Source organism: Podarcis filfolensis, assembly GCF_964270895.1.
Source record: "Podarcis filfolensis genome assembly, chromosome: 6".
Lineage (NCBI taxonomy): Eukaryota > Metazoa > Chordata > Lepidosauria > Squamata > Lacertidae > Podarcis > Podarcis filfolensis.
This window is the reverse complement of record NC_139609.1, coordinates 7,017,953-7,033,794: the sequence shown is the minus strand read 5'-3', so window position 1 is coordinate 7,033,794 and position 15,842 is coordinate 7,017,953. Positions and strand designations below refer to the sequence as shown.

At 46.9% G+C, this 15,842-nt stretch overlaps 1 protein-coding gene and 1 long non-coding RNA gene across 4 annotated transcripts in view; one reads left to right on the top strand and one right to left on the bottom strand.

The window, feature by feature from the left end:
- The window catches only part of LOC310765936 (sterol O-acyltransferase 1-like), a 160,537-nt gene that overhangs the window by 109,986 nt on the left and 34,709 nt on the right, over nucleotides 1–15,842 (top strand). Inside the window, exons 1-2 of one of the 3 annotated variants that reach the window (XM_083621612.1) lie at nucleotides 13,164–13,467; nucleotides 14,420–14,557. In XM_083621612.1, the coding sequence (XP_083477738.1) occupies nucleotides 14,437–14,557 (121 nt within the window). In that variant the 5' untranslated portion in view covers nucleotides 13,164–13,467; nucleotides 14,420–14,436. Of the gene's footprint in view, nucleotides 1–13,163; nucleotides 13,468–13,540; nucleotides 13,656–14,419; nucleotides 14,558–15,842 lie in introns of those variants that run through there. The other 2 variants (XM_083621614.1, XM_083621613.1) reach the window with 2 other exon arrangements.
- Nucleotides 2,507–5,202, bottom strand: LOC310765977. Its single transcript, XR_014549891.1, has 2 exons — nucleotides 4,940–5,202; nucleotides 2,507–2,751 (listed from the first exon to the last, which is right to left on the bottom strand). It is a non-coding gene; the product is annotated as an uncharacterized lncRNA (long non-coding RNA).

Sequence of the window (15,842 nt, the reverse complement as noted above, 5' to 3'; positions counted from 1 at the left end):
TTGGCCGAGAACTTTGAGCAGAGCAACTATTTGAGGTTAGTGAGTGATCAAGGAGGTGGCTTGAGTGAATTGTGTTGCCCAAGAAAATGAAACTTTCTTCATCGAGAGTGTAAGTAGGATCTCTTATTCTTTCTGCAGTCGGCTTCTTTTGCTATCCCTTAAGACAGCAACCCATTCCCTGACTCTTCTTCTCTAGATTCTGCAGTTTGAGAAGGCTGGGTGAGCTGCTGGTCTCCTGCTGTCGTGCCACTAAGATCCATCCCCTGGTCTGTGAGGAGGAGGAGACTGTGGTGGTGATGGAGAAGGGCAAGGAAAGATGGAGAGTATCAAGGAAGCATCTAGAACCCATTTCCTCATTATTTTCTCTCTTCTTCCCTAGGTTTCGAAGTCTGAGAAGGCTCCATGGGCTGCTGGTCTCCTGCTCTCCCATGCCGAAGATCCATCCCCTGGTCTGTGAGGAGGATGAATGGGAGGAGGTGAACATAATAGAGAACAAGATGGTGGAGAAAGTGAAAATCCAAAGGATGTATGTAAGACCATGCAACCAGGGGATGGAAGCCACCGATACCAACATGGATGGTGAGTGCTGATCTTTGTTCATGAGGAACAGGGAGGCCGGAGAGAATTTGTCTCACTGAGGGGGGGAGTAGAGACAGCTCCCTCATTCAATAAGAGTTTGGGAATGGGATGAAGACTTTGGGAAGAGCAACTATTTGAGGATAGTTCAGGTGAGAGGAGGACGTTTTTGAGGAAGCAAACATGTTTTCTAGTGCAAGGAAGAGACTTCCTTCATCTAAAGTGTAAGTAGGATTCCACATTCTTTCTGCATTCTGCTTCTTATGCTATCCCTCAAGATTTAGAAACATAGGGAACCAAATTCTGCACAGAGATAGAGAGTATCAAGGAAGTAACTAGAACCATTTTCTTGACTATTTTCCCTCTTCTTCCCCAGATTCCGCAGTCTGCGCAGGCTGGGTGAACTGCTGACCTCCTGCTGCCGTGCCACCAAAATCCATCCCCTGGTCTGTTTGGAGGAAGAAAGTGTCATGGTGGACGGAAGAAAGGTTAAAGTGCAAACAATTTATGTAAGACCGAGAGACCAGGGGATGGATGCCACCAGTGATTCCACCAGTGTTGATCTTAATAAATGAAAATATTACGAATCTTTTTTCTTCTCTCTTCCAGGAGTGACAGCAGTGAGGCCAGAAGCTCCAGCACAGCTCTCCCCCTGCCCTTTGCCCAGTTCCCCTTCCCCAGAAATCCAGTTAGAAAAATAAATTATTAATTATTTCTATTGTTATTCTAATAAAGTCTTTGATCGTGATTTTATCCTTGGGGGTGCTTTTGTCCAACAGTTCAAGATTGTCCAACAATTCAACGTTCAAGAAGACTTCAGGGACATCCCTTTTGAAGGAGAGAGAGAACAATTTCTCTTTAATTCTGTCCTTTTCCATTATGGTGTAGCATTCACTGCAGTCTCTCAGGTTTGCAGGTGTGCCCATGAGTTCAAAGGGTTGGCAATGCAACTTAGACTGCTGGACTAGGACTGGGGGACCCGGGTTCAAATCCCCCCCTCACCCATGGAACTTAATGGGTGGCCTTGGGTACTCACTGCCTCTTGATCTACCTCACAGAGCTGTTGTGGGGATGGGATGAGGAAGGGAGGCAGGGAGAATAGCGTTAGCTACCTGGAGATCCTTGCAGGAAAGATAAATGGAAAAATTAAAAATTTGTTCTTTTCTCTACCAGGAAGCCACAACAGTGAGGCCAGCAGCTCCAGCACAGATCTCCCTCCCCCACCAAGACCCAGTTCCCCCTTCCCCACAATCCCAAATAGAAAAATAAATAAATTATTATTATTATTCTAATAAAGTTCCCTTACGAACATGCTAGTCTGTGATCATCCTTTTGTCCTATGGGGTGCTTTTTCCTACATTTGTGAGCATGAGTGGAAATCCTGAGTCTCGCTGCAGGAGTCGACAGTTTGGCTCCTTCCCTTGTTGTTGCTCCTAGATGGAACTGCGCATGTGGAAAGACAAGACAGAGACTTCCAAGCTGGATCAACAAACGTGTCGCCCGTTGTCTGAAAACCTTTATCCTAATCACATGCTGGACTTCCTTTTGTGAATGAAATAAAATTATTACAAATAGTTTTTTAATGTTGGCATTTGTCTGTCTCAGGAAGCAATGGAGTGAGGTCAAAAATCAAGCAATGGTGTCAGCAGTCCCAAAGTCACCTCTCCAGGGAGCAAGACTGGGCAGTGTGTCTGGAGGTCCTGGGCTTCCTAGATAACAAGACTCCCTCTCTTGGCCTTGCAGATGTGTCTCCAAGGAAAGCAGAGTTAGGCACCAGTTGGGCTGCAGGAGTTGTCAGAAGGGGTTGTAAATGGCGCCATCCAACCGCCTGAGGGACTCCACTCCAGATTTGTGTAGGGTTTACTTCTTAGCCTTTTCAGCTCCCAAAGATATCCCACAAGGCAAATTAGGATCAGAGTTTTCCTTCACCTCGATGGGCTATCTTTATAGATGGATGAGCCCCATCTGCCCCTCACTTCCCTCCACAGCATTGCAGAAACCACCTTCTTGACCACTGGGCCCACGCTTGGTCTTGTCCGCTCAATCTGCTGGAGCCTGTCTTTGCACACAGGGGAAGTTCCTGAGCATTTGAGACTCCTTGGCTGCCCTCACCTGGTTTAGGTGGCCAGTCAAAGCCGTTCCCAGGATGTGGCCTCTGTCGCATGCTGACCATTTCTAGGAGCAAGAGAACAGATATTTTAATAAAAGAATGGAAATGGTTTATTGAATGGTTACAGACAAATTGTAAACAGATAAGAACATTGGCAGGATTATTGGAATAACCTGCAGTTTAATAAGATTACATATTTAAAGCAGAAGCATAAATGAAGAAATTAAGGTACTGTAATTTGGATATGCAAAAGAAATGAAGAATCAATTTAAGGAACCACAGAAAGAGGGGGAAGGAAGTCAAGTTTTGAAATGTTAAAATGACTGCAAAATTATTGAAATGTATAAACTTGAAAATCATAATTTTTAAAAAATATATATATATTTCGCCAAAAATCAGACATCGTCCGTTTCATTCCCAACTGCAGCCAAAGGACACAGACCTGGCCAGGACAGCTTTCCAGTTATAGCTTCTGGGGGTGACGAGACATGTGAGCCTCACCTCCTCCCCAAGCTAGCGAGCCCCACCTGGGCTGTGGGTCCTTGCCTTCCCTCCCTCCCAACTGACAGATGTTAGTTCTGGAATCCTGAGCTTGAGGGGGGGTACGTCCCATTTCGCCCCGTGGGACACTCACCACCCCTTAGCCACCTGCCTTTGCACTGCAGCAGTGATGGCTTTGGTCCCTGAAAGAGCATGCAAGATCTCTCCCAAATCTCAATACATATTTTGCTCTCCTAGACATCTTGCAAGACTTCAATGAGATCTCACAAGATCTTGCAGGAAATCTCCAATCTGTTTACCTGCAAGCACACACCTTTAATTTTTTTTTCTTATTTAATACAAATTTCTCAATCTACCAGATTTGCACATAGGATTGTGTATCACATGAAATGGCACATCTTGTTTTGTTCTACTGTTACATTATTTGTGGCCTTCTAACACTTTGGGAGAAGCCTTCTCTCCCTTTTCCCTTTAAAAAGAAGGGTCTATGCTTTGCAGAGATAACACCTTGCCAACAAAGGTCTGTATAGTTAAAGCTATGGTTTTCCCATTAGTGATGTATGGAAGTGAGAGCTGGACCATAAAGAAGGCTGATCGCCGAAGAGTGGATGCTCTTGAATTATGGTGCTGGAGGAGACTCTTGAGAGTCCCATGGACTGTAAGAAGATCAAACCTCTCCATTCTCAAGCCCTAAATGCTGGAAGGACAGATCCTGAAGCTGAGGCTCCAATACTTTGGCCACCTCATGAGAAGAGAAGACTCCCTGGAAAAGACCCTGATGTTGGGAAAGATTGAGGGCACAAGGAGAAGGGGACAACAGAGGACGAGATGGTTGGACAGTGTTCTCGAAGCTACCAGCATGAGTTTGACCAAACTGCGGGAGGCAGTGGAAGACAGGAGTGCCTGGCATGCTCTGGTCCATGGGGTCACGAAGACTTGGACACGACTAAATGACTAAACAACAACAACATGCTTTGCACTCAGCAGGAAGTTCCATTTAAAAGGGAAAATGTAGTTGTTTTGCTGCTGCTTTTTTGTGTTCTCAGGTGTCCAAGTTAGCCTCCTGGCCCTGCTCCTCCAGTATACCACAGAAACATTCCCCACTAGGAATCCCTGCCTGGGCTTTCTATTGGCCATCAGCAATATCCGGTGGAGCCAGGTGGAGAGAAATGCCCCATCTTGCCCATCTTTGGGGTTTCAAGAGGTATAGCCTCTGGGCATGTACAGAATTCATGATTCAGCAAATCTATTAGAGCATTGAAAGAGTTGCATCCCCTGATTAAATTACCAAAGGAAGAAAGCAGGATTGGCTTTTCTCACCAGGGACACAAGGAAGGGGAAGATGTACGTTTAAGAAATCAAATTCCCCAAGGGCTGAAACTTTGTCCAGCTAATTAAAAAACCCAAATTCTCTCAGTAGAGTGCTTCATATCTGGCAGGCAGGGCTTGTGTGCTTTGCTCATGATCCCTTGGATGTCTTGAGGCCTTTGTGCAGCAGCCGTAAGTATTGGGGCTCTGGGAGTGAGACATTGTCCTCAGAAGGCAAATAGTAACTGAGGTTCCCTTTTCTCTCCCTTGGAGACCCTGAACAAGGAGCTGGCCAGCTTGTGATTTTCCATTCAGAGTCTAGTGCAACCAGATGTGTTCTCTTGCCAGGCAAGAGTGGGGAGAGAGGTAGGAAAAGGGGGACCAGCACTTTCATACGCGGTCAACCTGCCCCACACTCACATTCCAAAATATCTGCATGCTCACCTATCCAAGAGGTGGTTGGTGTTGGCTGGGGGGGGGGTCCCAGAAGGCAGAATAAGTTGAGAAGCAAAGCCCAAGAAGTTTGAGGCATCCTCTTCGCATCCACCCAAACCCAATCTAAACAGCTTTGCTCCAGAACCAGCCCCTCCCTTCAGTTCTGTTCAGTTAAGAATGTCAGTTAAGAGGGACCAACTGTATTTTCTTGATTCTTGCCTGAGGTCATAATGGGCATGCACACTGGTATCTGTTTACCTGTAAGCACACATCTTTAGTTTATCTTCTTTAAAGTAAAAATTAAATACAAGCCATTTTGTGATCCATGGCAATGAAAACCCCACGTTTTATGGCACCCCCCCAAAAAAATGAGGCTTCAGTGCCCTAACAATTTCTCCAAAGGTCCAGTGTCATCTGATTCGCTCCAAAGCAGCACCAAACACCCAGAGAATGCCCCCTGCAACATTGGGGGGGTGAAAACACTACATTTCCCAGCACCCCACAAAATGAGCCCTCAGGGTCCTAACATGCTGGGTTAAGATATCGCCAATAAATCCAAGGTCAGCCAAATCATTACAAAGGTGCTAAGCTGTGGGGGAAAGCCTCTGCAACGTATGTCGAGAAAACACTATGTTATTATGTTATTATTGGGGGGGGGTGTAAAACACATGCCTAAAGCTTTAAATCTGGGATGGGCATGGATGTTCTGAGTTGGGCCACCAGGTGGCACTGCAGGCCACGCTCCAGCTGCTGCTGCTGCTGCTACAGGTGCCAGTAAGTCTGGCATTTTCAACCTCTTCCTCCTCCATTGCACTGGCTAAATGATTCATTGCTGGACTCCCATCGCTGAGGCCAAATGTACCTTTACAGAGCAAAATATCCTTTCGAATTATACACCCAGCACATGGAACCTTACAAAGGGGCAATACGAGTGGACTCTCTGTGCCCTTACCACAGCAAAAAGACTGATACTGGTGAGTTGGAAAAATAAAAATGCATCTCCCTTCTATGATTGGATTGAAGACTTCTACAAACTCACAACATATGAACAACCTGCAGATAAATGCAGACTTGCCATGGACAAATTCAATGATACAGTGGTACCTCGGGTTAACATACGCTTCAGGTTACAGACTCTGCTAACCCAGAAATAATACCTCGGGTTAAGAACGTTGCTTCAGGATGAGGACAGAAATCGTGCTCCGGCGGTGTGGCAGCAGCGGGAGGCCCCATTTGCTAAAGTGGGGCTTCAGGTTAAGAACAGTTTCAGGTTAAGAACAGACCTCCAGAACGAATTCAGTTCTTAACCTGAGGTACCACTGTATATGGAATCCATTCTTTCAAATACTGTTCTTGTTTGGTGATCATTTGTAGCCGAGTAATACTGTCTTCGTTTTTTTGATTTTTTTTTTTTTTAAAAAAAAGGAAGATCAAAAAAATGAAGATCAAAAAAACGAAGATCAAAAAAACGAAGATCAAAAAAACGAAGATCATGGCCACTGGTCTCATCACCTCCTGGCAAATAGAAGGAGAAGAAATGGAGGCAGTAAGAGATTTTACTTTCTTGGGCTCCATGATCACTGCAGATGGTGACAGCAGTCACGAAATTAAAAGACGCCTGCTTCTTGGGAGAAAAGCAATGGCAAACCTAGACAGCATCTTAAAAAGCAGAGACATCACCTTGCCGACAAAGGTCTGTATAGTAAAAGCTATGGTTTTCCCAGTAGTGATGCATGGAAGTGAGAGCTGGACCATAAAGAAGGCTGATCGCCAAAGAATTGATGCTTTTGAATTATGGTGCTGGAGGAGACTCTTGAGAGTCCCATGGAATGCAAGAAGATCAAACCCATCCATTCTGAAGGAAATCAGCCCTGAGTGCTCACTGGAAGGACAGATCCTGAAGCTGAGGCTCCAATACTTTGGCCACCTCATGAGAAGATAAGACTCCCTGGAAAAGACCCTGATGTTGGGAAAGATGGAGGGCACAAGGAGAAGGGGATGACAGAGGATGAGATGGTTGGACAGTGTTCTTGAAGCTACCAGCATGAGTTTGACCAAACTGCGGGAGGCAGTGGAAGACAGAAGTGCCTGGCATGCTCTGGTCCATGGGGTCACGAAGAGTCGGACACGACTAAACGACTAAACAACAACAACAATACTGTCTTCTGCGAACCCGGTCTTAACAGTGAGTCCGTAAGTGACTGTGGAGGCCAATTCCGGATCCACACGTCCTTCCACAGTGGGGACATTGGATTCCGGGCGGGAGTTGATCACTGTGAGGGTTGATTTTGAAATGATTTTGAAAAGCTTTGAGCCTGCTTTGGGGGGGGGTTGACTTTGGGCCTAGGTGGGTCACCTGTCCTCACCTCCTTCACTGAGGTACTCCAAATAGTACTGTGGAGCCAGGGGATCTCCCCACACCATCCCTTCACTGGTTTGGGAGTCTTCTCTTTCTAGAAGATCTCTCCCCTCCTGACTCGAACTCAGCTCCTCCAGTTCACTCCTGTCTGAATACTCTCCCTAGACACTCAGTCCAGAGACTCCTTTCTCTAGCTGTAGATATTTCCCTCAGGGTGGATGTGAAACACACTTTTCCTAACTCTACCTCACGGTTTCTCTTAAACCACCTCCCTATCGCTATCTATATCTATCTGGCATGAGCGCAGCCGTGTGTGTGTGTGTGTGTGTGTGTGTGTGTGTGTGTGGCAGAGAGGGACAGCTGCCCCCCTTCAAATAAATCAATTAAATCAATACAAACTGAGGTTCTGCCCCCCCCCAACATACATTCTGGCTTTGCCCATGCTGGCTGGACATTCCCTCAGAAACGGTTCCTTTTATTTTCCCTCCAAAAGTGCTGCTCCCCCTTCCCCTCCCCCAACTGGATGCCTTGGTAGCCAATCAGAAAGAGGCTACAGCCGTCTGGTGGGATTTCTGAGGCACTGCCTCACCAGACAATCTTCTCTGGCTCTGCTGTCTGTCACACCAGGCAAACCTCCTGGCCGGGTGGTGGTGGTGGGGAGGATTGTATGAAGGCCGGGGGCCACGACAGAGAAAGCCCTGCTCCGGTAGTCACTACCTGCTGCGAGGGAGGGGGCCTTTCAGGAAGGCCTCTGAAGATGACCGTAAGGTTTGAGCAGGCCCGTGTGGGAAAGACCCTGTTCCTTATAGATTAAAGGTAAAGGGACCCCTGACCATTAGGTCCAGTCGTGACCGACTCTGGGGTTGCGGTGCTCATCTCACTTTATTGGCCGAGGGAGCCAGCATTCAGCTTCCGGGTCATGTGGCCAGCATGACTAAGCCGCTTCTGGCGAACCAGAGCAGCGCACGGAAACGCCGTTTACCTTCCCGCCGGAGTGGTACCTATTTATCTACTTGCACTTTGACGTGCTTTCAAACTGCTAGGTGGGCAGGAGCATATCGATGTATGTAATTTTTATTTCTTGATTATATTTAGTGGTAGTATGGCTGTATTGTTTTTTTGTAACATAAAACCATTCAATAAAAATTATTTTTTTAAAAAAAGGTGGGCAGGAGCAGGGACTGAGCAACGGGAGCTCACCCCGTCACGGGGATTCGAACCGCCGACCTTCTGATTGGCAAGTCCTAGGCTCTGCGGTTTAACCCACAGCGCCACCTGCGTCCCATCTATAATCCTTAAGGATTACTATAACTAATCTTTATAGATTACTTTGTGTTTTATTATGTTTCAAAAACAGTGTTTCTGGTGGTGCGAGCCGCCCTGACCAACATTTGGTGGACAGGTGGGCTATGTGGGCAAGAAATAATAGAAATAAGATTGATAAAGCTGCCTTTCTATCAGGGCACTAAGAGAATTTTAAAAGATAATGAAAGAAACAGAGCTGAAATATTGCCTGGGGGACAACAGGATCCTGGAGACACGAGTTCAGCGAAACCATTCCAGCTTGAAAGCACCTTGAACAAAGTTGCATGAACCCACTCGGAAGTTCTCCATCCAGCAATGTTTTTCGAGCAGTTTTGTTGGCAGGGTTGGGGTTCATCTAATCCGCAGCAATGTGTGTGGAGAGGCTAAGCCGCCTTCCCGATGCCAGTGGCTCTGCTTATCTGAATAGGGAAGGGGTGAGGTCGAGGCTGTGCCGCTGCACCAGTGGAACTGCCACCAGCAATTCCGCACTCCAGTGCATCCTCCAACCTCACAGTCACCCGGCCATCCAGGTAAACAGCAGAATTGCTTGGGATGCAACAGGCATGTGTTCAGACAGAAGGCTAACTAGATTCTTGTCTTTGACAAGCTAGTCTGTCTGGCAAGGTGTAGATGAGCTTATGCAACGAGATGTGGTGATGATGTTTGATGTATTCATCTTCCTCTGCTGAGTTTTAGGATCAGCACTGGGCATAGCAGAATCGTAGAACCGTAGAGTTGGGTCATCTAGTCCAACCCCCTGCAGTGCAGGAATCTCTGCCGAATGTGGGTCTCGAACCCTCGACCCTGAGATTAAGAGTCTTGTGCTCTACTGACTGAGCTGGGCAGTGGTTTTGGTATCTTTCAGAAAGACTTTGGGGCAGATTTATGGAAGGTAGGTCTATGAACAACTTTCAACCATGAGAGGAAATGGAACCTCCATGTTCAGAGGCAATGTACCCCTGAGTGCCGGGTGCCTGGGACCTTTATTCTGCTGATACCCTGCTGCTTGTGAACTTATGGAGGAACCTGACTGGCCATCTTTGTGTTGAGCTAATAGGTACCGCTCTGGCGGGAAGGTAAACTGTATTTCTATGTGTTGCTCTGGTTTGCCAGAAGCTGCTTAGTCATGCTGGCCACATGACCCAGAAGCTGTCTGCGGACGAACGCCGGCTCCCTCGGCCTATAGGAGCTGGGGGCACTGTTATACAGTGGTTCCGCTGCTTTCTCCTGGGCCGTGTTTAGAAAGTGGGGGGGGTGAATGTTCAGACCCTTTGGCCCTCACTTGTGGGGTACTTCAGGGTTCCGTCCTCTCCCCCATGCTTTTTAACATCTATATGAAGCCGCTGGGAGAGATCATCAGGGGGTTTGGACTGGGTGTCCATCAATATGCAGATGATACCCAGCTCTACCTCTCTTTCAAATCAGAACCAGTGAAGGCAGTGAAGGTCCTGTGTGAGTGCTTGGAGGCGGTTGGAGGGTGGATGGTGGCTAATGGATTGAGGTTGAATCCTGACAAGACAGAAGTACTGTTTTGGGGGGACAGGAGACGGGCTGGTGTGGAGGATTCCCTGGTCCTGAATGGGGTAACTGTGCCCCTGAAGGACCAGGTGCGCAGCCTGGGAGTTATTTTGAACTCACAGCTGTCCCTGGAGGTGCAGGTCAATTCTGTATCCAGGGCAGCTTTCTACCAGCTCCATCTGGTATGTAGGCTGAGACCCTATCTGCCCGCGGACTGTCTTGCCAGAGTGGTGCATGCTCTGGTTATCTCCCGCTTGGACTACTGCAATGCGCTGTACGTGGGGCTACCTTTGAAGGTGACCCGGAAACTACAACTAATCCAGAATGTGGCAGCTAGACTGGTGACTGGGGGCGGCCGCCGAGACCACATAACACCGGTCTTGAAAGACCTACATTGGCTCCCAGTACATTTCCGAGCACAATTCAAAGTGTTGGTGTTGACCTTTAAAGCCCTAAACAGCCTCGGCCCAGTATACCTGTAGGAGCGTCTCCACCCCCATTGTTCTGCCCGGACACTGAGGTCCAGCGCCGAGGGCCTTCTGGCGGTTCCCTCATTGTGAGAAGCAAAGCTACAGGGAACCAAACAGAGGGCCTTCTCGGTAGTGGCGCCCGCCCTGTGGAACGCCCTCCCATCAGATAAACAACTACCTGACATTCAGAAGACATCTTAAGACAGCCCTGTTCAGGGAAATTTTTAATGTGTGACATCTTGGTGTATTTTTGGTCTTTGTGGAAGCCGCCCAGAGTGGCTTGGGAAACCCAGCCAGATGGGCGGGGTACAAATAATAAATTATTATTATTAGTACTATAGAGCGAGATGAGTGCCGCAACCCCAGAGTCCTCCGCGACTGGACCTAACGGTCAGGGGTACCTTTACCTTTACCTAATCCACCCGCACTTACGTTTCAGTCAAATACCGCCACCTAATGGCACCTTGCAGAAAACTATATGTATACTTGAGAGATAATGACACATGTGGCCAATGAGCAACCAGTGCAGATGTTTTAACAGGGGTGTCCTAGGCTGTTGGCTACCTAGCTGCAGGCTTTGTTGCTCTAAATGTAGTGGTAGTAGGTTCAGTTTTTGCTGAAATAGTGGAAAAGAGTGCAACAGCAGTGCAAGGAGATTGGGGCAAGAATGCCCTAGTTCAGATGTTTTCATCTATGGCAACAGATGGCAAGCCAATATATCAGGGTTCCCCCCCCCCACTAAACCCCCTTTGTTTCTGCCGCTCTGTGTGGAGACCAAATGCTTTGGGAAGACAAATTAGTAGTGGTAGTATGAGATCATTTGGCCTGGGGTGGAGGCAAGCTTTGTGAAAGAGCTACACTGCCCCCTTCTTGAGATATGTAGGGTTGCCATCTACTTGTTCTCACACCCCCTTTTTTTTTTTTTACTGCTATGATTCCTCTTGCTACCAACCTATCATGCAATTGCAGAGCAATGTGGAAAGCTTCTTATGCTTAATTCCTACATGCCATGTTACAGTTAAAGGAATAGGAACCAAAACAAGGGTGGGGGGGTTGCCAACCTGTGGGTCTACCAAAGGCTCTGTGCTGGCTAGGTACAAAACAAGCCTGGAAAGTTGTGTTTTGGTTTAAAGAGACACAATATGTGCAGGCATACACTGTATATGTAAAATGGCTTTGCTTGGCCTGTCATGATGGGCACCAATCTGAACTTATTCTGTGGTTTATTTCTGTAGACTGTGGCATCATTAGAGTTGGCATAAGTTTCAGTATTGTTGTGGCTTTAAAATTCAGCTCTCCTCTACTGAGTATTATGCAAGATTTTCCTCATCCTGATGCCACCCATTTTTGGCTGAAGCAGGGTTCACTCTACAGCTTGTTTCCTATGTATGTGGGTTGTATATGCGGGACTCGGGTGGCACTGTGGGTTAAACCACAGAGCCTAGGACTTGCCGATCAGAAGGTCAGCGGTTCAAATCCCCGTGACGGGGTGAGCTCCCGTTGCTCGGTCCCTGCTCCTGCCAACCTAGCAGTTCAAAAGCACGTCAAAAATGCAAGTAGATAAAGAGGTACCACTCCGGCAGGAAGGTAAACGGCGTTTCCGTGCACTGCTCTGGTTCGCCAGAAGCGGCTTAGTCATGCTGGCCACATGACCCGGAAGCTGTACACCGGCTCCCTCGGCCAATAAAGCGAGATGCGCGCCGCTACCCCAGAGTTGGTCACGACTGGACCTAACAGTCAGGGGTCCCTTTACCTTTATACTTCCTGAAGGAAGGCGATGTGGAGTTTCATGGTGTTTACAAAGTTAGCATAACTTGATATGTAATGCATTCCCCAATGAACTCTCTTGACCCTGGTGCTAGTCTTTATCTTAAATGTGACCTGGAAGGCATGCATGACACTCCTGACTTCTTAAGACCTAAAGCACAGGGCTTTTGTGTTACCAGCAAACTTTAATTATCACCTCCTGTAAAAAGAATGGCTTCCATGCAATACACGGAAGGCAGGATTCAGGAGACATACAAGATAACCAGTTAAGTCATTTCCCACATATGGTGTGTGTGGAGCCTGTATTTACTATTTAAAACACTTCATCCAGTAGATTCCAGGGTGGTTTACAATAAGCATATATCTTAATCGAAAATAGAAATAAAAACTGCTTGCACAAGTTAGTGCCCTTGTGCCCATGTTACAGACTAGCAATGGGTCTGCTGTTTTCTACCATTAAAACTGCCCTCTTTGGCTGCCCCGTGTGACAAGGTGCTTGCCATATCCTGGTTCCAAAATGTGGTTGCCATATTCTAGTTCCACAAAAAATCTCATGAGGTTGGCTGCCATCCTACGAACACTTCCCTTGGCACAAGCTGTATTAAACGCTTGTTTAATATTGTTTAATATTGTATTAAACGTGGGACAGTTTCCTGCGTCAGCTTGCCTTGAATCATTACCGTTATCTCCCAACTGTATAGTTTTCTGCAAGGTGCCTTTAGGTGGCACTGTTCGACTGAAAGATAAGCACTGCTGGATTAGCTAACTAGCCCAGGTGTGCTGAGCCATTGTCCCTCCAGATGTTGCTGAACAACCTCCCATCCTCAAAGCTCCCAACCTCCCATCAGCTCTAGCAAGCATAGCCAATGTCCAAGGATGCTGGGAGTTGTCCTTTGGCAACATCTGGAGGACCAAAGGTTCCTCCTACGTGATTTAGTCCATCATTCTGTTTCCAAAGGGGGCAGCGACGTGTCTTGTTCCCATCTCCTCCTCCGACTTCGCCTCCTCTTTCGCCTACATGCCCTGACGAAGGCAGAGGAGGAGCCAAGCTATATAGCGCTCCCCTCCGCTTGCGGAGCTGCAAAAGACGCAAGGAGGAGAGAGACACGGAGACTCAGGTGCGCGCTCCGAGGACGGTGGCGATGGGACTCGGACTGGGGCGAGGGGCGGCGAAGGGCCGGGAGAGGGGGCGCAGGTACCCCTCCTGAATCTCCCCGGTCGCCGTCGAGAGGGAGCGATGGCGTGCGAGGGGAGAGGAGAAGGGGCGAAGGAAGCCTGCTGGTCCCCTTTTCCTCCTCTCCTTTCCGTGCGTAAAGGCTGAGCCCACCGGGTTCCAAGCTGGGAAGTGGGAGCCGTAGTTTTCTAACTTGGATGAAATGGAAAACTATGGTTATTTGTACGATTTCTGGTTTAATCACAGCTTGGGGAAAGGGCTGTGTAGTTGGGCAAAAGGTTTGTTAAGGATCATCAGAACTGGCAGCAAAGAAGTGCTGTGTATGTGTGATTTATCCCACCAAACTGAGATATCACCTTAAACACAAGGGCTGCAAGTGGCGAATTCTTATCCTTATGGAAGATTTTAAAGGAACAAAGATCGGGTCAGATAACATTTCCTGCAACTTTAACTTCCATTAATAATCAACCAAAACAAATCTTTTGAAAGATACAAGTTTAAGGCAGCCTTTTTAACCATACATCCTGAGATGTATACAAGTCCCATCATTCCTAGCTAGGAAGACCTGTGGTCAAAGATGATGGGAATTGTAGTTCAACAATATCTGGGGACCCAACCAAGATTGAAAGAGGCTGATTCAGAGAGTGAAGGGAACAGTTTGTGGTTTTGAACAAACCCTATCCTCTACTTTCACAACTTTCATCAGTCTGAAGTGGTGTATTTAGAAATGTTTTCTGGCAGCCAGGAGGCCTAGGGACTTGTTTTGTAAAAGAAAGATTGAGAGAGCACTGAAGTTCTTAGAATAATTGTAATTATACATCATATAATAAAGAATGATAAATGCATGGTCATAAAAAGCTGAGGTACTTCATAAGAGTAAGTTTTCTCCTCTGCAGTGTGTTAGCCTGACACCATGGTGGGTGAAGAAAATATCTCCGTAAGGAATCGCCGATCAACTTACGAGACTGCAGAAGAGAAAGAAGACTTGTCAAAGAGGCATGAAGCAGACTGGCCTTTCCCACAATCAAGCAATGGTGAGATTTCTTCATCAGTAACTGCAGAGATCTTACTACTTCATTCACAAATTCCTTGACTTGATGTCCTAAACAAAATAGACTTGAAAGACTCCACGTTAGGTCTTGGAGGGCAGTGTAAAGGGGGGTGGGGAATACCCATCAATGCAAATTCCAAAATAATTGTTTATGGAATCCCATTTTGGGACATATTCAGTTTGTCATGCATAATGAATCTTTTTATCTCCATGTATCTTATTTCCAGTTGTAAAGATTAGGAGAGGTGCTTCTTGAGGTTCCACAGCCAGGAACAGCGCATTGTGTAGCAACAGTGGGACACATATAGTCCTTTCTTTTTGGTGCCAACTTAAAATTGTTTCCCCTGGCATTTACATGATGTAAATTCTGGAACTGCCCACATTTTAAAAGCTTTTTCATATCTCCTCTCAGTCTCCTCTTCTCCAGGCTAAACATCCCCAGCTCCCTCAACCGTTCCTCATAAGGCTTGGTTTCCAGACCCTTAATCATGTTGGTTTCCCTCCTCTGAATGCTTGGATAAACTCAGGATTAAATTGATAAAAAGCAACCAGTCCATTCCATTAGGATTTCTTGTTGGTTATGAAGTTTAAAAAACTTTAGCAATGTTATTAACTCAGGTCACTCTTTTCTTGAGTAAAAAAAGCCTTTGTGCCTTTGATGTGAATATACCTGTTTAAGTGTTCACACCAGCAGCAACCACCCTCAAGCTTCCCTCCATGGGTGGGAAAGCAATTAATCACCTCCTCCCACCCCCATGTTGCTGTTGCAATCTGTTTAACAGTCCCCTGCCTGGTTTTCCTAAAATTCCTCCCCACAAGAGTCTGGAGGGTTGTCATGCACTTCTGCCTCCTTCTCTGCCTTCTCCTCAGTTGGTAACGCACGAGACTCTTAATCTCATGGTTGTGGGTTTGAGCCCCGTGCTGAGCAAAAGATTCCTGCCTGCATTGTAGGAGGCTGCTCTAGATGACCCTTGTGGTCCCTTCCAAGTCTACAATTCTATGATTCCCCTGTAATTTTAGCACTGTATAGCAACAACAGGCTACACTGCAGGGCGGTAGTAGCCCATGCTTCCTCAGGCACAGTACTCCCTCTGCAACATGGATATTGCTTGTGTGATAAATATCTTTCCAGCACTTGCCAGTTACAGCTCTGACTTCACTCATTGGCTAAAATCTCTAAAATGTAGGAGCAGGCTCAAATCTCACAAAACAATTTCTTTGAATGGTGTCTGTGTGCTTTGCTTTAAAGCTTTCATTCTACAAGGGCT